The sequence below is a fragment of the Chelon labrosus genome, assembly GCF_963514085.1.
Source record: "Chelon labrosus genome assembly, chromosome: 20".
Classification (NCBI taxonomy): Eukaryota; Metazoa; Chordata; class Actinopteri; order Mugiliformes; family Mugilidae; genus Chelon; species Chelon labrosus.
This window is the reverse complement of record NC_140353.1, coordinates 3834912-3859162: the sequence shown is the minus strand read 5'-3', so window position 1 is coordinate 3859162 and position 24251 is coordinate 3834912. Positions and strand designations below refer to the sequence as shown.

At 42.2% G+C, this 24251-nt stretch overlaps 2 protein-coding genes across 3 annotated transcripts; one reads left to right on the top strand and one right to left on the bottom strand.

Moving 5' to 3' along the window:
• Positions 1-2064: 2064 nt before the first annotated feature.
• hhipl2 (HHIP-like 2) lies at positions 2065-11835 on the bottom strand (the record flags this gene model as incomplete). Its single annotated transcript, XM_084569213.1, has 9 exons — positions 2065-4071; positions 4655-4737; positions 6889-6970; positions 7051-7196; positions 7309-7435; positions 7582-7913; positions 8453-8596; positions 9308-9960; positions 11500-11835. 9 exons carry the CDS (start codon positions 11833-11835, stop codon positions 3551-3553), a joined length of 2424 nt encoding a protein of 807 aa, XP_084425339.1. The 3' UTR covers positions 2065-3550.
• Positions 11836-14002: 2167 nt separating this feature from the next.
• Positions 14003-24203, top strand: wdr32 (WD repeat domain 32). 2 transcript variants are annotated; one of them, XM_084568384.1, is made up of 8 exons: positions 14003-14682; positions 15285-15398; positions 15940-16137; positions 16880-17082; positions 17175-17255; positions 17338-17483; positions 19011-19421; positions 19640-24203. In XM_084568384.1, exons 1-7 carry the CDS (start codon positions 14210-14212, stop codon positions 19380-19382), a joined length of 1587 nt encoding a protein of 528 aa, XP_084424510.1. In that variant the 5' UTR covers positions 14003-14209; the 3' UTR covers positions 19383-19421; positions 19640-24203. The 2 variants fall into 2 exon arrangements, with proteins under 2 accessions (XP_084424510.1, XP_084424509.1); XM_084568383.1 differs by having other exon boundaries at positions 19011-24203.
• Positions 24204-24251: the final 48 nt, after the last annotated feature.

Genomic DNA, 24251 nt, shown 5'->3' with positions numbered 1-24251 from the left:
AAAGGAGCCACTTCCAAACGCCTTCAATGAGTGCTTTAAAGGAAACATTACTGTGTCTTAAGAGTGTGTGTTGAAGCAAAAAAGTGCAAAAAAAAAACCCGTTTGTAGCACTAAAATGCAGAGTAACACCAGTCTGTAATTTGTGTTTAAAGAACCTCAACATATACTTCAACATACAGGGACCATGCAGTAGACTTGCCTACAAATTTAGACCTGCCATCACTTCAAATGAATCTTGTGCTTCTTTTCCAATCCAGTTTTTTTTTTTTTTTTTTGGTCCTGAATCTGCAGACGTGCTTGTTTGACGTGCTTGATGTGGAGGCTAATGAGTACCTGTGATGCCCCTTAATTTAAATTGAAGTAAAATACCTTTAGAGTGTTTCTCTGAGACATATATGTAATTTTGTAGAGATGCTGCAGTAAAACAAGTCAAATCATGTTATGGTCATGGTATGTCATGATGTCTGGCTGTGACTTGACACAATATATTAAAGTATTAGTCATGACATTAGGCTTGTTATGGTTAGTTTATGTTGTCATTCCATGTCTTTTGTGGTAAAGAATGGTATAATATGGTATGCTATGGTTTTATACATGGATGTCATGTTGTAATGCTGTATCAATCTCATGTCATGGTATATTTATGTTGTGCCATTAGGATATATCAACATCTATCTATCTATCTATCTATATATCAATCAACATCTATCTATCTATCTATCTATCTGGTATTTTACTCTCATTTAGGTAATGTCATGGTATATTCATGTCATCTAATCATGTGGTATACTAATGTCATGTCATGTTGTGTATTATATGATACGGTAAAGTTATAATATAGTATTTTAATGTCATGCATGGGATGATATATAGCAGAGACAACTTGTCTGCAGAGACAGCAGCCTGTCACTGAACGAGCTTCTCTTCCTGACTATAGTGTCCTGTAGAAGGTGGTGGACATTGTTCATGATGGACCAGAGTTTGTTCAAGGTCCTTGCCTCTGCCACCGATGTCAAGGACTCCAGGTCTGTCCCCCTACCACAGAGTCCTCCTTCTGTATCAGCTTGTCCAGCCGTGAGGTGAACCTTCTTCTCAGTGCTGCTTCCCCACCACACCACATCGTAGAAGAAGAGGGAACTGGCAACCATAGTCTGGTAGAACATGCCCAGCAGCTTAGTGCAGATATTAAATGACCTTAGCATCCTGAGGAAATAGAGATGGCTCTGACCTTTTTTGTATACTTAGTCTATGTTAGCCGACCAGTCCAGTTTCTGATCCAGATGTAGACCCAGGTATTTAAAGGTCTGAACCACCTCTACACACTCCCCCGTTGATGGTTACAGGCTGCAGTATGAATTTCATGATATTGTATGTTTATGTCACTTGGTTTGCACTCTGAGATTCATGTCATGCTAGTTTTGAATTCATGATTTTTATGTTTATGCCATGACATGTTCTGTTGTACAGTGTGTGCTTTAATGTGTGCTTTAATTACACCATGATGATCAGGTTCTAAGTTTAACGTTATGTCTTGCCTTAAAATATGGCATGCCATTACATGTTGTAAATGAAGTAGCCACTTTTTTTGTCACTTGGAAGTGACACTTCCCTGTTGGGATAATGGAAGGTTGCACTTAAAGAGGTCAACAACAACCAGCTTCAGGTGTTTTGTGAAGAATTGTGCAGATTGTTGACCACACTCTTCATATCTGCATCGTAGCAAGAGCAGTGAAGCAGCCACGGTGGTAGTTCACTGCAGCCTCAGTCGACACTTCCTTCACCACCATCAAAAACATGTAACTTCGGCCTCGTTCCAGGAATTATAAAATACACAGCACGGAGGTGAGATTTATGTAACCTCAGTGTGCACAACTGCACGTGGAAGGGAGGACGTCTTAACGTTTACAGCAGCCGTTATATTCAAGCCACGGTCTCTGCGGTTTCAGTTATGATCAGTGGTGTGGAGTTTAATTACAGAGAGCCTCGGAGACACACAAAAACAGTTCTAATGTTTATTTTTAACACTTGCATGTGCTGTAAAATTAGAGGAATTTAACAATACTGGGTATAAGTGGATGTTTTTTTTTGTGTGTGTGTTTCTGCTGCTTACTTTAAGTTATTTGATATGTTCTAAATACGGACAAGGCAGTGATTAAGCTGGACCAATGAGTTTACAAGAGTCCAAAATAAAAATGTAGAGAAAACGGTGTCATTACATGCATAACTGCGTGCTTTTTTTGGCTGAAAAGGCAGATGAGAAGACTGATATCACTTTCAAGTCTGTACAGCAAATTAAAGCTACAACATGGAGATAGTTAGCTTAGCTTAGCATAAAAACCAGAAGGAGAACCAATCCTGTTCCTTTCACCGGTAAAATGTGTTTGCTAGCAAAGAACCTGCTGCGTTTTTGTTTTCTGTTTTTGTCATTTTCAGCTTCTGTGCAGATTAAACAAGCTACATAAAATACTAAAGTACTAAGCTAAGTGGCTAATTGCTGTCAATATGTAAAGGAATAGTCGGATATTTTGACATATGCTCATACTTGCGTTTTTGCTGTAAAGGGAGATGAGAAGACTGATATCACTTTCAAGTCCGTTCTGCAAATTAAAGCTACAACATGGAGATAGTTAGCTTAGCTTAGCATAAAAACCAAAAGGAGAACCTATCCTGTTCTTTTCAACGGTAAAATGTGTTTTCCAGCAAAGAAACTGAAACATTGGTTGTTTTCTTTTCATTTCAGCTTCTGTGCAGATTAAACAAGCTACATAAAATACTAACGTGCTAAGCTAAGCGGCTAATTGCTGTCAATAAAGGAATAGCTGGATATTTTGAAATATGCTCGTATTTGCGTTTTTTGCTGTAAAGGCAGATGAGAAGACTGATATCACTTTAAAGTCTTTACGGCAAATTTAAAGCTACGACGTGGTTAGCTTAGCTTAGCATTAAAACCAGAGGGAGGTAAAGAGCTGAAATGTTGAAGTGGTCTTACAGGAGTTTGGACGAACACAGACTCTTGTATTTTTTTTAAATTTCCAGTCTTTGCGCAGATTAAACTATGTAAGCTATTAATGTGCTAAGCTAAGCAGGACGGCTACTTGCTGTCAGTATTTAAAGGAATAGTTTGACATTTTGAAAGATGCACGTATTTGCTTTCTTCGTTGTAAATGCAGATGAGAAGATTGATATCTCTTTCAAGTCTGTTCGGCAAATTTTTAAGGCTACAACTTGGACATTGTTAGCTTAGCTTAGCATAAAAACCAGCGGGAGAATGAGATTCATTCTTTTCATCTGTGAAAATATGTTTGCTAGCCGGGTTGTTTTACAAGAGTAGACTAGTGTTGTTTTTGCTCATTTTTTTTTTAGTTTTTGAGCAGATTAAACAAACTATAACATATTAATGTGCTAAGCTAAGCTACGGCTACTTGCTGGCTCTAAAATGGCAAACAGGCACATTTCAAAATGTCAAACTGTAAATGTATGACAGTCTACACTGATTTCACAAACAAAAATTTACAAATATGATGGCTCAGTTATAATAAAATAGAATATTTTAAATGATTCTGACAGCTCTTGCTTCCTTCCTCTTTATCTTTAACTGGCTTCTCATTGTTTTGTTGCTCTTTAGATTCGAGGTTGTCCTGGTTTTGTTCGCAGATTCTTTCATCTTTTGTCCGTTTAGCTTCTGTGCAGCTTTCCTCTTCCTCTCTGCGTGGATTTTGTTGTCTTTCAGGCTTTTTAGAGTGTTCAGACTCTCTGTCTGATTCGTGTTCTGTTTTACTTTATTTCTGACACTCACTGGCGTCTTCTTCAACTGCTGCTTCTTTGTCAAAGTGTTCTTCTTCATTTGTGCGTCAGCCTTCTGCTTCTTCAGCATTTTCTTTTTCGTCTCTTGTTTCAACCTATTTTTCTTCCTTGCCTCCTTATCGGGTGACACCAGCTTTACCGTGGTCCCGCTGGCCGTCGTCGTCGTCGTCGTTTTCGCCCGGCTGCTCGTCACCGGCGGTCTGGTGGTGAGTTTGAATTTTCTCGGTGGTGGTCTTGTAGGCTTTTCATTCGTGTCCAACACGGTCTCTGAAACGGCACAGATGTTGGTAAGTACCCATTTTCACCATTATACTTGTTCAGCTCTGCGGCCACATTTATTGAATGTTTGGCTCAGGGAGGACGTCCTTGAATGCCTGAAATACTTGTCTATTTCTATTTTAAATATGTTTGATGTAAAACGGGACAATGCTTTTTATAGTTTATAGTGACCCAGTGTGATTATACAATCTGGCAGTGTACAGTACAGAGACGTGACATGGAGAGAAAAAGTCAGGGTCTGCTCAGGACAAGCAGCTATGAATGTAGGCTATTTGCTAGCTTGCCAGAAGAGAGTTTTTCTTAAATGTTTAGACTCAGACTAACCTCTAACATCAATTTAACTCGCTTGATAATATGTCGCGTATATGTCTCTTGCCCTAAGTTCACCTCGACTGAACCATAACCTAAAATTACTTTTGACATATTTCAGTTTAAAGTACAATTTCAATTTCAGTGGCTCCAAGCTCAGCCCTCTCAAATGGCTTCATGAACAAGTCTGGAATGACACAAGTCTGAATGAGAGGAAACGATGTAGATGCAAAAGGTAAAGGTAATGTCTGAGGTGACTTACGTTCTCTGGGCACGAACGGAAACTTTTTTCCTCTCACTTTCACGGGGAGCGGCTTCTGCTTGCATTTCCCGGGAGGAGCTCTCCTGCAAAAGTTGAAAAGTGAAAATGTCTTTTTTTTTTTTTTTTTTTTCATTCTGATTGTCTGATTGCTCCCTACCTCCAGCATCACCTGGAGTCCTCTGACTACTCAGAACCTAGATTTTCTACTTGAAGCTTTAGCTTTCCAGCACTCGGCCTCAGTTCCTTCTTTTCTTTAAGACCTTGTACTTTAAATTCCTCCTCGGCCAGCCGGGTTTGTTATAACCGTGAACTTGCCTTTTAGTTACTAAACTAGATTTTTTTTGCTTTTACAACCCAGCAGCTTGTGTCATGCTCATAGAATAGAATAGAATGTCTTTATTCTCATCTGAGGTCTCCCCTTAGGTGCCATAGAAGTAATGCAATAAAAAATAAATAAAAAAGCAAAGGAAATGTAAAAAAATAGTATAAAAAATATGTACAAACACTAACATGACATAGCAACCCCATTCACACATAATAAGAAGTCACTGTTATTGCACATTACATGAAATCTTTGCACTTTGGCACACACGAAGTTACTGGAAGTTGCACATGTGAAAATATTGCAGGGATGTTTTGCACGTTATGAGAATTATTGTATAAGTTATTGCACAATTTACACATTATTGTTTCTTTAATGTTCGAGTTGTTCAGTGTGATTACGGCTCTTGCACAGAAGCCATTCCTCAGCCTGTTAGTACTGTTAGTCCACTGATGTGACATCTGGCAGGAAACGTTCATTTGTGGTGTTGGTATCAAGGATTCTTTGTTATTTTTAGATCAACATTTTCTCCATAATCATGTTTACTCCCCCCCTTCCCCCCCCCAAAAAGAAACTAAAAAAGAAGCATAAATTATAGCCGGTAATAATGAATTTCCTTTCCAGGACTGTGCAAGTTTTTTTTTATCCTTTAACGATACAGCGCAAAAACAAACATGTGTTATGTTCAAGCTCGAGCCAAACATGTTCACTCAGTGCTGACTCGGTTAATTAGCGGCTGAGTTTTATTTCTGGTGTCAAATCAACCAACTTTGATTGTTTGCCAGAGTTTAAATCTCTAGAAATGTTTACCGGGTATACACAGTGCTCATAAAGTTACTGTTATGGGGATAAACAAGAGCACAGGGACGTAAAACTATCAGTGACAATAGTCGTTCTATTTCAGGTGAGTCAACGGGTAGAATATGAAAATAAGAGGTATCATTAACAAAGGATTATTAAGGATTCAGGTAGGAATGGATAACATAAAGAGGGGAGCAACATGAGCAAAGACAACGACGGATCCTAAGGCAGAAAAACACTGGTTACTAATATAACCCAGGTTCTATGAATTCAGCGTCTCTGGCACAAAACTTCAGGGGGATTTTTTTTTGGGAACACCTTATGCCCAGGATTGCTTCCAATGTTGATCTAAGCGCCAGGAATTTTTATTTCTCATGCAAAGAATCAATTAATCTTACTTCAAAATTTTCCATTCTTTTTATTACTCCTTTAACTCGGCCTTGAAGTTTTTTTTTTAAATAAATAGTGTCTAGTCCTTCAGATAAATAATGAAACTTGTTGTCGAGGGATACAGGGTGAGGGTTGAGATGGATTACCGTTGTTGAGGCTTGTCCTCACTGGTTACTGATGATAGATGAAAAACTGAACTGAGGGTTTGGGAAGAGCTTCTTGTTTTTGTAGAGAGTCTATCACAGCTAATTAGTCGGTGATAGACAAGAACTAAAAATTAAAGTGAATCGAAAGCGATTGAACTGTTTCTCTAATTACAGAAGGACAAGACAAACGTTCTGCACCCTGGCCTTGATGGTGTGCAGCTTTCCTGACGGCAACGGCATATAACGGCACGCATCCAAATCTATAAGTGCACCTTTATCTTATCTTCCTTGAGAGCACACAACAGTTTTCTTGTCGGGATTTGCCCCCAGAAACATGCAGAAACATTTGTTGAAACAAAGGAGGATTTTTTAACTCAGGACAAGTATTGGCATCAGCGTGGTGAATGCTTTTAGCGTGGTGAACACACACGTTGTAAAATATATAATTATTACAGACACAAATACAAGGATCTATTATAACTTGTGCCAAAAATCAAACTGCTCTGAGCAGGTGGGCCAGTCCGACGCTGCACACGCCCTATAAGCTGTAGATTTAATGCTGGCTAATACTGCACCTGGAGGGGTCCATGAATTTGAACACGGTCCCAAGAGGAGACATGGCACTGGGGTACGAGGTGGCCAGAAAATACAGCTCCCCTGATAAAAATACAGAAAGAAACAGCTCGTCAGTGGTGATACATTACTCTAAAAGCTGCAGGAGCCTGAGAAAACGTTACCTGCTTCATCCTCAGCGAACGAGATGATGTACTTGTGGTGGTGGTTAATGAGGCCAGGGAAGGAGCACGTCTTCGTCTCGCCCATGCACACGCTCTTCTCCTTCCAGGTTCCTGTCGTCTTATCTTCCTCTAAGGCCATGATTCGACTGAAAAAGTCAAATACCCACGGGTTTCCAGTAAGTTTGAAACAACAGCTGACTAAACAAGCTGAGAAAAGAGCGTTGCTTTTTCTTCTCTTATAAAAAGTTGACATCTTACCCACTCATGAAGTCTCCAAAAATGTACAGGCCGTTCAGATTGGGTGATTCACATCCTCTGTACACATATCCCCCTGTCACAGACTTCCCAACATGATGGCTGTACGCAAATATAGGCAGGATGTCATCTGTCGTGGCAGAAAAAAATAAAAAATAAATAGCAGGCTGAATTTAACAGCTAAAACCCAGTTAATTATGCCAGAAATGAAAAAAGCAGTGAATGCATCACGTAGTCAGAAAATAGCTCTTGACTGTCTCTCCTCAGAATACTCACTCAGGGACGAGTTCTGGCACAGTTTCATGTCGTAGCACTCGAAGCCCTCCTTGGCCCTCCAGCCGTAGTTTCCTCCGTTCACGATAATGTCGATCTCCTCGTAGCGGTTCTGGCCGACGTCTCCGCAGAATATACGGCCCCTGCCGTAGCGGCTCACCGGGTCTCCGCGGTCCACCGAGCACCGCCACATGTTTCTTACCCCGTAGGCGAACACCTCCGGCCGAGCGCCCTGCTCCAGGACGAACGGATTGTCTGGAGGGATCCTGTACTGTCTCCCACCGGAGTCACTTCCGTCCACATCGATGCGAAGCGCTTTTCCCAAAAGAGCACTCCTGGGTAACAAAAAAAAAAGAGAGAGAGAGAGAGAGAGAGAGAGAGAGAGGCCTTAAGTCTAACTTTGGATCATTTCAGTCCTGACCCGGGATGCCCCCTTGTCCCAATGCAAGATGATAAAGTTATTACCCCTAACTGTACACACAATGTATAGAAAAATGTCCAGTGACACCTACAGTACACTGTTTTACACCAATCAGCCACAACATTAAAACCACTGACAGGTAAATAACATTTACACCATCTTGTGTCAATTCAGTGTTCTGCTGGGAAACTTTTGGACCTGGCATTCATTGGTGTGGATGTTACTTAGACATGTAGCACCCACCTAGACCAGACCAGACACCCCCACCCCATAGCAAAACCTGATCCACAGAGGTAATTAGGAAGGGTTGTGGGCTGTAGAATCAACAGATTCATGTAGAATTAATTAATGCCAGATCAATTGTATTGTAATTTAAGAAATCAACTCAACTCTTCTTATATTGCTGCAGAGTTCACACACACACGAAAAAAAGAAGCTCTGAATGCTCCTTACTTGTTTTGGGAGTTGCCAAACTTCCCAAACGGATCCCCAGCTTTTCCGCCGTCTCCAGTGAAGATGTACAAATAACCGTCCAGACCGAACAGCAGCTGGCCGCCGTTGTGGTTGGCGGCCGGTTCCTCGATCTCTAAAATCACCCTGAATGTAAAGAAAAGAAAGAACGCAGCCGAGTACAATCACATACACGCTGCAGGCGATATCACGTGTTTCCAGCCGTAAGTATCAGGTTGCCGTGATTCTTAAGTACACCCCGAGGCCAGCTGTGATTGAGACTTCACGTCTTTAACGGGCTTTGGCGTCTTATAGATTCGTCTTATAGAAAGAAGTGATTACAGTACAACCCTGAGGCATTAAATTGTTGGTTCATCCAACTTACAGAAGGTTCTCGCTCTCTACATTTCGTGGTGTCTGCTTCCTGACTATTTCTTGGCATCTTTAGGTCAAACTAACTGGCCACTCATGGTTATTGTACAGTCATGAGTAGGACACTGATCTTCCAATCTATTCCTGTTTATTATGAAAGAGCTGCTGTTTCAGACATTTTTATATCATGGACTAATTTTGATGGTCTTGACAGATTGATGTTCAAGCTCTGTTTCCTCAAAGAAAGTCAGAGTCTGTGTTTTAAATTCATGTTATCTTAGGGGAGTTTTTTTGTGTGACACAGAAATGTTAATGAGTCTCAGGGTCCCGGAAAAGCTTGCAGTATTAAACGCGCCAACATGTTTGTGCAAGCTCCGGCGCTATTAGAGCTGTCAGCTGATTCATAATGTCACCCTAGATGTCTTTTAATGTGCAGTTTAAGCAGCACCTTTGACAAACTCTGAAGCCATAAAAAAGGGGGCGTACCTCTCTGAGTACGGATCAGCCACGTTCATGTCAGAGGCGGACACCTTCATCTCGCTGATTCTGATCTTCTCCAGCACACCGTTGACCTGGATGGAGTAGTAGATGAAGAAGCGTCCGTTGTCCCGGTACTTGGGGTGAAAGGCCATACCCAGGAAGCCCCTCTCGTCCCCCAGCCAGGGTGTGGTCAGCACCTCCCCGGTCATATCCAGGAAAGGCTGCTCCAGCCGGCTGCCGTTGCGCAGGTACACCCAAACAAAGCCCACCTGCTCCGCGATGAACATGCGGTGCGTGTCGTCGCCGCTGTGCAGCATCAGCACCGGGTTTCTCAGATTGTTCGCCACCTCGGTCAGGCACAGCTGAAGGCACCCTCTGGGGTCCTCCACCACCTGTCCCAGGTTGCTGTTGAGGCCTGAGCTCTTCAGAACATTGGGGTAGCAGTAGTCCTGGTCAGACAGGTCCACCATGCTGCAGAACGTGTACATGTCCCGCTCGGAGGTGTCCCGCAGCAGACGGTTCTCAGTTAAGTATTTGATCACATGCCGACACTCGCTGTGGAACTCGGAGCAGTAGTCGTGGCAAAGGCCGGGTAGCTCTCTGACAGGGGTGTAGGGATCCTCAGCATCAAAGAGGTGGGCGGCATATGGAGAACACTCCTGGATGGGACAAGCATGACTGATTATCACAGGACAGTGGTGTGCACAGCTGAGGGATTCAAAGGTTTCTGTTTGTATACCCACTACAAGAGGAAAGCTGAAGTGATATAATGGTCGCCTGGAGTTTGATATCACAACTTCACTTTGTTCTGCACAACGTACAACACTGCACGTAGCCTTGATAAAGATTAGACTGCACTGTCGGCCTGTTTTTCCATATTTTGTTCAATTGTTTTGAGGCTAACTTTAACTGTTTTGTTCAGTTATTTAACATGTTTAGCAGTTGTTACCCCAGCTAATCATTTACCAGTTATTTACATGATTTTTAAACTGCGTTTGCCAGTGCTCCATTTGTGTGTTCGACGGATCAGTGTACACTTGTGTGCGGACGACTCAGCGCACACTCACACCGCTAAAAGTTCCTCTTGTGCTAGGGAAGAACCCTGATGTAGGACCTGAAAAACTTTCTAAACCTCCATCTCTTTGTAGCTGACAGTTTAGTCAGACTAGTGGATGTTACAGCTGCTGGTTGCCGAGGTAACCCACTTGTATATTTCCCACCCTCGAATGTTTTCAAGTTAACCAAGCGGAGCGTAAAAATATTGCTAGCGTATGGACGGTCACAGCTCTTTATTTGAAAAGAAATAAAACGCCGCTGCTCCATCTGGGTTCACCCAACGCACCCAGATTACTTCCAGTACTTCCAGCTTTCTTGTCATCACATTGCTGTTAGTATCTTCCTGCCTGTATGCCCTTTGAGAACAACGTCCTGAGAACTACACATTTCCTCGGTTCCTGCAGTTAAGACGCACAACAAAGGGGGTTCTTTGTGCAAAAGTTCTAAAAACTCTGAAAAAGCTCCTGCGCTTAGAAAGCACCTTTCGGGTCATGAGGTCAAGAATGGAGATGTCTCATTAGTGCACAGATGTAGTTTGGTTTGCAAAAGCACCACAACCACTGTTGTAGAAGTCACATCGTTAGCCTTGTAGCATAATTGCCCAAGTTATATTTTAATGTTTTCGGTAAACAAGAAAAAACACAATTTTTAACAAGCACACTGGTATTTATTATTGATAATGTAACAGTGGCCAAAAAATGAATTAGGCAATTATGCTATGAGGCTAACGACATGTTAAAGTGATGTGATTCACTTGTGCACACTTGAATATGTGTTGCATGCACATCTCCTGCCACTCACTATGAAACACTCTGGATTGGAGTTTCTTTTAGAGTTTTTCTACATGTTTGGTTTAGTTAAATAATAGTTTGTAAGTTGAAAGATGCACTTTATATCTGACTTGAGCTCTGAGCAGTTGCTAGTTTGCATCAAATCAGAGCAAATTGTTCCTCCAGGCAGAACAAATTCAGTCAAAGTTACATGATATTTAAACTCTGACTAAAAATAAAATAAATCCAAAACCTAAGTTGTACATGATGTCTACTTTCAAAACATTTTTAAGCTAAACAAATATATTAGACAAATGATTATGTCAGCGTCCTAAAAATATCGAGAGAGAGAGAAAAAAAAAACATGTCTACCTGGCACATAACTTCCTTTAACTTGTCTGAACAGAGCTCAAGACCCGCTACTTCCAACTGCTCAATGATGTCCCAGTATCTCTCCGCGATGATGTTGTCAGATTTCTGGTCACAGCAGCCAAACTCCTCGTACTGAGTGCAAAACTCCAGGTGCCACGGAGGTTTGAAGGGTGGCGCGAAGTCCAGGCACTGGGGATGAGCTGATGCCGGCCGCACCGGGACGAGCAACATCACTGACATGATCAGGATGAGCTCTGGAAAACTTTTGGATAAGCTGGAAGCTGCGCGTAAAACCGCGCTGCAGGGATGGAGCGCAGCATCCCGCTTACTTGTCATTTTTGCCGCCTGACCCCGAAAGTCTTCAGCTGTTTGCTCTGCTTTTTGTGAGCAGCAAGCCAAGCTGTTAAGTACGTGTGTGCGCCTACATGCATACATTACGCGTGCGCAAAAGTATGTAGGTGGAGGTTAGTCCCTGCCTCATTTACCCTCCGCGTCTCGCCACCTGCTCCAGACAGATGAAAACGCACCCTGTCACCAGCTCTGACCCCAAGTTAAGAGCAGTTAAAGCAGAACAAATTCATAGTGAGTTTAATGTGATACACGTTTTATTCTACGCTACTTATTGTGGTTTTCTATATAAGTGCGCACAACTATACTGGCTGCTCTTACGCGCTTACATACATAACATTGGGCACAGTGTGGAGGTATGCAAACACAAAGGCCACCACCACCACACACACTGTAATTTGTCTCACATTCGCGTAAAAGCGCCTCCGGGCAGCATGCTGTTTAAGCAACATCATCCGCAGCTGTCTCCCCGCTTCAGATCCACTGTCCCAGCATGTCAACTCTCATTTGAATATAGAGCCAAGGATGCCTGTCATCACTTTGTGCCTGTGCCAAAATAAATAAAATAATAAAGAAAAAAAAACAAGAAGAAGAAAAAAAAAGTTACAAGAGAAAATCCTTTTATTGTTATCTGATATAAACTGTGTGAGGTTGCTCCAAACTGTACTGCAATTTGATCTGAATGGATTCAGGAAGACAAGAAAACCTCCAGCAGTTTGTTTAAACAAGCAACATTGCTATTAACTAATATTCCCTCATCTTGAAGCATCCCATACTTACAGATTGACCAGAGTGTGAGAAGTCTGACTTAATTCCATTTCATAAAAGTGATTTAAAAAGTGTGCTTACTCACATATTTAGTCAGTACACTTAGAAATTAAAGGTTTTTAACACAGAAGAGAAGTGTAACGTGTAGAAAATGAAGTATTTTGGCTTTATAACTGTAGTTTCGTGTGTTGATCAGATACAATAATCATATGATCAGCTTGAGCATAGTTACAGTCAGCTCTTAAGTAAGCAAATAACAATAATAAAATAATAATAATTTTGACTGCACCAACAGAAACACTTAATTAATTAAATCCAGTTTAACAGCACCACAAACTACATCCTCCATAATGATCATCCAGTTGATACACACTGTTTCTGCATAAACTTAAACTTAGACTAATCTCCCACGACGACGAGACAGCCTACAGGAGGGAGGTGTCCCACCTGGAGGACTGGTGCCGGGAGAACCACCTCCTGCTGAACGTCAGCAAAACAAAGGAACTGATTGTGGACTTCAACAGGAAACAGCAGAGGGATTTCCATCCACTCATTCTCCGTGGCTCTGAGGTGGAAAGAGTGGACACCTTCAGATACCTGGGAGTGACCATCTCACAGGACCTGTCATGGACTCATCACCTGAGCACCATCGTGAAGAAGGCCAGACAGTGTCTCCACCTCCTCAGACGCCTCAGAGACTTTAAGCTCCCTCTCAAGGTGCTCAGGAACTTTTACACCTGCACCATTTCACTGTGCATTGTACTATGTATAACTGTGCATGTGACAAATAAAACCTATCTATCTATCTTTCTATCTATCTATCTATCTATCTATCTATCTATCTATCTATCTATCTATCTATCTATCTATCTATCTTATAACAGTCATAAAGGGGAATTTAAGTGCAAAACTGTTATTTAAGAATGCATTTGTTTTCACTGGTGTACCTAATAAAGTGGAAAGTGACTTTATATGGACGCAACAAAAAAATAGAATGAAAAGGGATTTGCAGTATTTATCCAGCAGATGGCAGCAGCAAACCTACGAACGCAGCAGCAGAACCAGGAAGCGGAACTTCGTCATTTTCTTTTTTTGTTTTACATTTGTTTTGGTGAGGAGAAAATGTAAAGTTAGCTGAAGAAAAGACAGGAAGCATCCGCCTGGAAGCTTCAGCTTAAAGTCTGCATTGTTAACAAATTATTTTTTAAACAAACTGTAATTTATGAAAGAGCACAAATGAATAGATAAATAATTAGGCTGTTATAAATTATATTTTTAAAGTGTTTTGTTTTCTTTAAAACGCTTAGCTTGGTCATTAAATTATTGACAGACTTTTATTTTGAAGCCTAATCTGTACTCTTCCGGTAGCTTTTTTAGCTAACCGTGTGCAGTTTGACCGGCGGCGATAAGGCGCTGCCAAATCTGGCAACAAATATTATTTTGTCTACCGTAACCCGTGCAGTTGAAATCCCTCTACCATGGCAGATTAACGGAGAGGAGGAAGGCGCGGGTTCACGCTCAGTACGGTGACCGGAGTCGGTGTACTTTTCGCCGCTGAACCACCAACGGCTGCGTGGACGCTGGAGAAGCTACAATGAGCTCGGAGCACCAGAGCGACAGCGAGGACGCCGACGAGTCTCAGGACAGGCCCCACAGCGGCAGCATCTCCGACAAAGAGGACGACCCCGACATCGACGACTCGGACGAGGAGGATCGCATCGTCCGCGGGGTTTCTCCTCTAACGCCGGGCAGCGGCGAGGACCGGCCGCAGCGCAGCGCCAGGTCCCCCGTGTTGGGGGAGCGAGAGCCCCGCTGCGAAACGGGCGTCCCCCCGCATGAGGGGAGCGGCGGCGGCGGGGTCTCCGGCTCCGAGACAGCCAGGGGAGAGAGTCTGTTCTCATGGCTGCAGAGCAGGACTATAAGGCGGGGGGTGTTTGTGGACCCAGCTCGGGACAATTTCAGGACAATGACCAGTTTGTACTGCTCCATGAACCCGGCTGCTGAGTCGGTGAACCTGAGCACCCAGACCCACGGAGCGGTGTTCAACCTGGAGTACTCCCCGGACGGGTAAAATCTGCTTTTTAACCTCGAATTAAACCACTAAATTCACCTTTAAGAACTCCATCACCATCCAGACATCACCTCACATGCATGCGTTATTTGTATATTTGAATATTCTGGACACCTGCTGTTAATTTGGAGTTTCTAAAAACAAAACCAAACATGGGAAAGTGTTGCAGGAGACGCTGACAGTCATCACAGCTCATGATCTGATCACACTCCAGGTTCAAGCCCTGCATGACCAGACAGCAGCTGTAGCAGGAGGCAAATCCTGCAGCCAAACCAGGTCAAGCCGTGCCCAGTCTCAGTCTGGGTCACGTTTGTTTGTGGTGCTCGGGACATAACACCAGGTCCTGCACGGAAATGCTCCTTTTGATAATCAACTAATCCGAACTTTTCCCACTCACAGAGCCTCAATTTTGGTGGTTTTAGATATCTTATTCTCATTATTACAATAGTGAATCATGGGTTTAGGTTAAGTTAAGCTCAATACTTGCATTTGATTTAAATCTACATGAATAACACTGATCCGTGCGGGTTTACAAACCGAGGAACGGCGTCAAGAAGATGTCAAGTTTGTGTCTGATGTGTGTTTCCTCTCTGTCCAGGTCTGTGCTGACTGTGGCCTGCGAGCAGACCGAGGTCCTGCTCTTCGATCCCATCTCGTCGCGACACATAAAAACCCTGACGGAGGCCCACGAGGACTGCGTCAACAACATAAGGTGCTTTTTATTTTTGTCTCACGCCTTTAAGCCGAGGATCCGAGTGGTGAAACGCCGTCGTTAAACATTTAGGTTGTGTTAAAGTTGAGGAAAGATCTTATGTCGAAAGCTGTCTGCTTCGTAGGCCCATCATCAACCCCGACCTCCTCTTGTGGATTTAATACAGCTCATAAGTGTGAGACATTACCTTAAAACGCAATCTAACCAGTGATTATTTGACAAAACAGCATGATACAAGTGAAACTGGACATGTCTGGTCTCTTGAAGATGTTTCCCCATTCCTCATTTAATTCTCGGATAATGGGAAATGTCTTCAAGAAACCCAACAAGTCCAGTTTTTTTGGACATACCATACCCTGGGTGACTGAAACATCCACAGAGGGAAAACTTTTTAGTCTCTAACAACAAAATCTTCTAAATAATGAGCGACTATGACTGAGAAATGAAATTCAGAGGCCAATAAATGCTGGTAAAACGATCCAGTTTTCCAAATTCACGTCCACTCTGAAGCTCATATCTCAATTTCTACAACCCGCCGCAGGTTTTTGGACAATCGTTTGTTCGCCACCTGCTCTGACGACACTACAATTGCATTGTGGGACCTCCGCAAGCTGAACTCAAAGGTGTGCTCGCTGCACGGCCACGCCAGCTGGGTGAAGAACATCGAGTACGACACCAACACCCGGCTCCTCGTCACGTCCGGCTTCGACGGCAACGTCATCACGTGGGACACTAACAGGTCGGTGGTTGTTTATAGTCCGCACGTGGGCTGGAAATATTTTAACATCAGTTATTGTGGTGTTTTTTTTTTGTGTGTGTGTAAATGTCAAGATAATGCCAGCGTTTTTCTTTTTTTCTGTCAAGTCCTGTTTTACAGTGTGATAAAAATTGATTAGCTCTTTACCTTCTTGGGATTGCAGGAAGGGCATTTAATCATTTTAGTTGTCAATCAGGTAAAGTGTCTCAGAGAATATGGAAATAGCCTGTCACAGGTCCTCAGGGACCACGGAGACATTATCTAATTGGTTGTTGGGTGCAATAAATGGTCCAAACCCCCAAATACATTCATTATAGGATTATTTAAAATAGAGAAAAGTAAGAGATTGGCAGATTTTAGAGGCTTAAATGGGTGAACATTTGCCATTTTCTCTTAATATTTGACAATATATGATTAATTGATGTTGATTTCACCAAGTTAATTTTCTGTAAATCAACTTTAATACCAATAAATGTGGAGAAATAATCTCTTATATTTCAAAATCCCAGCTTAAATAGAAAATAGCCTGATCTAGTGGATATGTCATGTTTATTTCTGACTTTTAAACAATCATCCCTCCATCAATTTTTTTGGCTATGGTTCAAATTTGATCCTTAATTCTTAAAATTCAGCTACTCAATATAATCTGAACTGTCTGGATCGTAGTTGACCTTTTCGCCTCGACCCCAGAACAAACCTCTGACGTTGTTGTCTTCCTCTGCAGGTTTACGGAGGACGGCTGCCCGCACAAAAAGTTCTTCCACACTCGCTACCTGATGAGGATGCGCCTGACGCCCGACTGTTCCAAGATGCTCATCTCGACGTCCTCGGGGTACCTGCTCATCCTCCACGACCTGGACCTCACCCAGTCCCTCGAGGTGGGCAGCTACCGCATGCTGCGAGCTCGGCGCACGCCCCTCAGCTCAGGTCGGACCAGAATCTCTCTGACAATTTAATAAATTACAGGTTGAGGTATCTATTAGCTCATCGTTGATTCCCTTTTGTTATCGGAAAACTAGATGGAGGCACGTCAGCGTCCAGGTCGGCCGGCACCCCTCGCCAGGGAAATGACTCCAGCAAGATCCACCCTCACAGAGAAGGTGAGAGACAATCCCGGTGGACAAACTGAACCATCACTGGTCGGTAAAATCAATGAACACGAGCTCTTTTTTTTCCTCACAGGCCTTTCTCCCAGGAACAGCCTGGAGGTTTTGACTCCGGAGATCCCCGGAGAGAGGGACAGAGGAAACTGCATCACCTCCCTGCAGCTCCACCCGAAAGGCTGGGCCACGCTCATCCGCTGCTCCAGCAACATGGACGACCAGGAGGTGAGACGCGTTCGGTCATCTCGAGATGGTTTTTTAAGACCCTTAATTTGAGTTTATTAAACCGTATCGCATGGTTATATAGTTATATACACAGATCAGGCGTAACATTATGACCACCTTGTGCCTCGAAAAACAGTTGCGACTCATCAGAGGATGGACATGGGCCTTCTGAGGGTGTCCTGTGGTGTCTGGCTACAGGATGCTGTTAGTTGGGGGGCCTTTGAGGGGAGGGGCCTCTTTGGATCATCCCACAGATACTTGATCAGTTTGGGATCTAGTGAATTTGGAGGCCAGGTCAACACCTTGTGCTGTTCTTCATGTTTTTTTTTGAGTTGTTCCCAAACTGTTTTTGTGTGGGGACGGCTGCTACCATCAAGGTGTGTCATTGCTATGGGGTGGGGGTGCCTGGTTTGGTCTAGGTGGGTGCTACATGTCTAAGTAACATCCACATGAATGAATGCCAGGTCTAAAAGTTTCCCAGCAGAACACTGAATTGTCACAAGATGTTATTTACCTCCTGTCAGTGGTTTTAATGTTGTGGCTGGTCGGTGTATCTCTTCAGTGGCTGCTGAATGCTGCTGGTGAGCTTTATGCAAAGGTAGCCGTACAGACAGACCATTAGGTAGCTAGAAATTAACTCTAAAAGGACAAAAGTTTATAAATCTAATCACACGTTCAAAGGCAGCAGTTTCAATGTGTGGATGAGTAATAAAGTAAAAAGTAAAGTACGACACCCAGTAGTTCAGAGATCAGATGCAGAAATACATCAACTTCTGCCTTTCTGAATTAATTTGTCTAGACAAAGCCGTCTGTGTTACGGTTCCTGCGCTGAACCTCATTAACGCTGCTGTTTGTGGAGTGTCTGATCTGGAACGGACCCGTGGACCTGAACCCGGCCCACCCAGCGTACATTAATTTTCCAAAAAGCGAGACCTGATCTGAGGGGGACTGGAGCCCAGATCGAATGAATCAGAGGATAATTGGACCGAATTCAAAAGGGCTTTCGACCTTTAAGGAGAGAGAACAAAAGCGCAGGCGGCCGCTCGATGATTCATCCATTAATTTTAACAATGTGCCAGCAACCGTGGAGGGAAAATGCACCTGTGTAATAAGAATAATGAGGCTTCAAGAGGTTATGTAAAGTCATAGAAACTATAATAACATTTTGTGTGCTTCAAAGACAAGTGTGCTGTATATATTCTGCAGTACTCTTGTTATTTAATTAAAAAAAACAGCTATTCCAGCACTAACAGGAGACTTGTAGCATGTTTGACTTTCTACTTTCTAAATTATAATTATTCAGGAGCCAATTAACTAAAATCCAGTCTTTTATGACTGTGTTAAGTACAGTTTATTTACAGTTTGTACTCGTAGTGTGGTCCTGTTGACTATGAGGCGCTAAAAGCCGCTAATCGCTGCCTGTTGTTGTCGCCGTGGTTTCCACTCCAGCGTCAAGTGTCTCTCCGACCTGATGAATACTTTAACAACCCGCCGCTAAACTTTCTTTCCTCCTCTCTGACTCCACAGTGGACGTGCGTGTACGAGTTCCAGGAGGGCGCGCCGACCCGCCCGCTCGTCTCCCCCCGCTGCTCCCTCCGCCTCACCCACTACATCGAGGAGGCCAACGTGGGCCGGGGCTACATCAAGGAGCTGTGCTTCAGCCCGGACGGCCGGCTCATCTGCTCGCCCTACGGCTACGGCGTCCGCCTCCTGGCCTTCGACGAGAGCTGCGGCGAGCTGGCCGACTGCCTGCCCGTCCAGACCAGCTGCCTCCGAGAGATCCGCTCCATCTACTCGCACAGCGACGTGGTGCTCACCACCAAGTTCTCCCCGACGCACTGCCAGCTGGCCTCGGGCTGCCTCAGCGGACGCGTGGCCCTCTACCAGCCCAAGTTTTAGCGACCGGAGGCGGCGAGGAGCGATGCGCTGCAGACCTGGGTGAAGAAGAGCTCCTCTTCAAAAAGTCTAAACATATAAAAGAAGCATTTAGCAATTATTAAATATAATATTCACACACTTAAAACTTCACACACATAATTTGAGACTCTTTGTCTTCTAATATATGCAGATATTTGCTATGTATTTAGTTACAGAGCGATATGGCATCTTTAATACGGTTTTATATATCAAAACAAAACATTTCTACATTTGTTTAGAAGTTCTCCAGAGTGGGATGCAACACTTGTGATTGAGACTTCTTCTAGACCCGGGTCTGCAGCGGTGAATCAGGCGCAGCGTGTTCGTGTGTGTTAACCTCTCATCTGATCGTTGTTGACTCGGAAACATAAAGACGGAGGAGACTTCAGCCGTGGCCGTTTGACTCGACTGCAGCCTCTCTGACCCTGAACATTAAGGAAAGATGCAAAAAAAACATTAACGCAGCTTAACGAGGAAAGAGCATCCGGGCGAACTAAACTCCAGACTGAGACTCCAAACCTTGAAGCTCCTCAAATCAAGACATCAAGGCGTCTAAACTAACTCTGCAGTTCGCCTGTGGCTCTTTTTTTTCATACTAAAGATTAATTTTGGTCTCTATAGCAGTAGAACACTTCTATCTTTCTTTCTTTCTCTTTTTTTGAGACTCGGCACGTCCAGATGTTGCTGTCTCAGGACAAATAAACACTAAGGATGCAAACCGTTTAGCAGTCCCATGAATTTAGGACAAGCAGGCTGGCGAACGGATCGTCTTTGATTCGGTGTCCTCCGCCTCGCCTCGCGTCGCTCTCTGCTGCTCCGCTCATGCCTTTTCCACAGGTGCTGCTTCTCTGCTCATACAATCTGAACTATAACCCCCCCCCCCCCCCCCCCCCTTTCCCCACCCACCTACCCCACACTTCTAGTACCTCATCCATCATCAGCGCCTTTCCCTCTTCTTCCCCGCTTGTCGCTTCTTTTTTTGTTTTTTTGTTTTTTTCGTCTCCTTGCTGTTTCTTCACGGTCCTTAATCATCTTTTCTTTTTTTTTAGCAGGTTTTATTGGTGTGTTAATGCTGGCACTACTACTTGTAGCACTGTGTGTGATTTGAAGCCGCTTTAGGACTAGTCACGTTTGAATCACCTCTCATTTTCTGTGTTTTTATCTTTAGCCTGTGAATGAAAACCCACTTTTTTTCTTTTTTTTTTTTTTGTACAAACAAAACACAAATTCACTTGTTTCTCCTTCCTAAAACATGAGGCTGGCATTATTGTATATATTTGTTTTCACGGCAATCTATCCACGTTGCAAATTTAAACTTTCATTTAAAAAAATCAAACCACTTAATAAGTCAAAAAGGATTAAATGTTTGTCAGGAACTACTTTCAGCAGCGGAATAACACGGATTAAAACACATTTGGAGCACTGATCACCACCCACGTTCAAAGTCTTATTGGGTTTTTATAGATTTAGGACGTCTTCTGAGGTTTATGGCACAGATCTCAAGCTTCGGATGCGCCGCTAATCTGATTTATTGAGTAAAATTTAGAACATTGCCAGCCTTCTTCATTTTAAGTGGCTTTTTGGTCTCATTTTCAAGATGAAATTGTTGCCTAAAAACGTTTGATGATTTCTTTTTTTTTTTCCCCTCCCCTCTACCTTATAATTGTTGAATGTTATCACATCCAGTTTCTCACTTCCACACTGTCATCATACAGGTTGTCGTCTTCTTTTTTTTTTTTTTTCTCCCTATGGAGCAAATGGATCGTTAGCATCCAGTGTAGTATAGCTGCTGTAAACATACGCCTGATCGTTACACCTTAATGTAAACCGGCTTCACACATACATACATACATACATACATACATACATACATACTGACTGCAGAGTAGATAATAACGTGCTGTTAGGTTAACAAAAAAAGATAGACATAAGTGTGTACTACTATGCATACCAGCCTTATGAAGATTCTCCTCTCTTATTTATGCGGGGCTCTGTGTCGAGCTATCAGATGCCAAAATATGTTTTGCTTGTCTGTAGTGAAGTGTGAGCTGAGAACTTAAAAAGTGAGCTGGTTTAAAAAAAAAAAAAAGAAATAAAAAAAAAAGAAAAATGTTCTTTACATGTGGATAAAATTAAATTTTTAATGGAATTGTTTGACATTTTCAGAAACCTGCTTATTAAACTTTTCTGGTGCAGCGTTAGATGAGACCTCTCTCTTGTCTTAATGATGTTAGACTAGGGCTGGGTAGCACTACTGATTTCCTGAATCGATTCTGATTCTGATTCGGTATCAGTTCGTTTTGAAACTATTTCACTTAGTTATGACTACGACTAAACTACTGTTTCCTCAAAATCTTACCACTCCGTCAACATCTTTGCTTTGGTCCAGCCATATTCAGCGAAACCAGTCATTCGAGGCCGCAGCAGGAATTCAAAAATCGATCCGAGAATTTTATGAATCAATATTAAGTCAGAAATTAAATTTGTTTTAAACCCAGCCCGATGTTAGACTATATATTTGTGGCCACCAAAGGGGGCGCTGTTCCGTTCTTGAGTCAAACTGCTGTTTTATTTCATAACCTGTGGATAACTTTCGTTTTAGCTGTTAGCAGTATTATCCGATAGTCGACCTTTGTCTCACCTACATAGAATAATAGTTGGTTATAAAATGTAACAGCCAAGCAACAGCGCCACCCTAGATCAGTAAATATAAAGCCAGAAACCGGTTAGCTTAGCATAAACACAGAGTGGAGGTACAGGCGACAAATTCCCCAGTAAGCACATTCAAGAACGGTTTTATCTCGTTTGTTTAATACATACGTAAATAAGTCAGGTCACATTATCATCTTTAAAATCTTTTGCATTTTTTTTCAAGTCAAACTGTTGTGACCTGTGCATGGATTATTTAAAAAAAGCTGCATCTAATGATTACCAGATGCTGTCTCTCACCTTAAAGACAATTAATTGTTGCGCCCCCTACAATGAATGGTCAAATGTAAGAACAGCAACCAGTTAGTTTAGCATTAAGACTGACCTTTCCTGGCTTTGTTTGTTACAGAAACATCAGAAATGAACTCTTATATCTCGTTTAATTAAGGCATATGTGAACAAAAATAATTTGATATTTTAGAGCTTGGAATATTTCATCCACTAGCCGAACTTTATGCTAAGCTAATGCTAACTGACTGCTCTTTGCTCATTAAACTTGGTGCCAGAGAAGAGAAATTTTTGGAGCATTTGGAAAAATAAAGTATTTGAAGTAAAATGTTGTTGTAATACAGGTGGTTTAAATGTAAAGTTTTTCAGCTCACAACATGGTCCTGTAAGTAAAGAGAAAATATTTTACCTCAGTTCAAAATGTGCTTTTCATTTTGACGCAAACGGGCTCCCCTTTCACCTTCAGCTCAGTCAATTCATGGACCTAATTTCTGGATTTTTCCGTATTCTGAATTTGTGAAATAATTTGTTAAATCAATTTACAGACATTTGAAATAGAGATTTGTTTAGTAAACTGATGTTTTTTTTAAAACTGAGCTGAAGGTTAAAGGATGCTGTATTTTCACTGACGCTTTTATTTCACATACACTCACAGTCTCTTCGGAGAGAAGTGTCTCATCTGCCATTTGCACTTCAGGTATACAGACAAAATAAAATTCTTCTTTAAGAATTTATTTTTGCTTTATTTTATTTTATTTGCTTCTGTTCTAGGTTTTAACCTTTTATTCTGCTGTGGATTAAATGGATGCTCCCAATATCGTTTATTGTGCACCATGACGCAAAGACATGTTGCGCGCTCCGTTGTCTCAAACCCAAGTGATCCCAACAGTGATACTAAAATGGTACTTACTATCAGAGAAATAAAAGGTTAGCTTCTTTTGCACTGCTGACTTGTCGAGTATTTTTTAAAATGTCATGTATTTCTTTTGAATTGTTAAGAGTTATGAGAATCGTAAAAACTGAATAAACTAATATAAAAAGAAAAATAATCATTCTGGGTACGTAGTTTAAAGCTTGTGGACACACAGCATTGTAGATAAGGCTTTTAAGGGCAATGTAGAAGTACCATAAGCTGCGGTTCCTCTAATGTCCACTTGAGGTCGCCTCCAAAATTGAGTCAGTAACTTAACAGCAATAATAAACATGTTTACAGTCTGGCACAAAAAAGTTATCTAATTCATACATTTATGACAACTGTACGGGGAGAATTTTATATGACCTGACTGTTTAAATTGTTATATCAAGACTTAAAGTTATGGAAAATTAGAAGAAGAGAAGCCAAAATATCTCGATTGCCTCCCTCGTGGCTGGTTGTGGTATAGTTCAGAAGCCCCATTACTAATTATAAGCCAAAGTAAACAATCAAATGAGATTTTCCCAAATACAGTTTGGTCACAAACCTGTAGACATCTGTACAGTAGACTGTTTCTTTCCTTAAACTGTGTGATTTAGCAGTAAACTGTGCAAATGGCTATTCTTCTGATTAGTATGCTAATGCTAATGGGATAGCTAGCAAGCTGAGGACACTATAAATCTATTAAAAAGCCAATAGATAAAAGATTTTCATCAAGAAAGTTATAAGTGTGTTGCGAGCGCTTGTGATAGTCAAGACTGTGGCATGTGTGATAAGGTTCAACCGAAAATGTCACCTGTGCAAGATGGCAGCCACCACTTCCACAGTGTTTTGGCTTCACTTTTTGATTAAAATGTCTGGTACGCTGGTTTGTTCTTCTTTATCCCGTACTGCGTTTAGTGACAAAATAACCAAGTTCCTTCTGCTATGTTCTGCGTTTGGCGCTAATTAGCAAACGTTAGCATGCTAGCACGCAACGATAAGGCCACCCCATGCTGTTT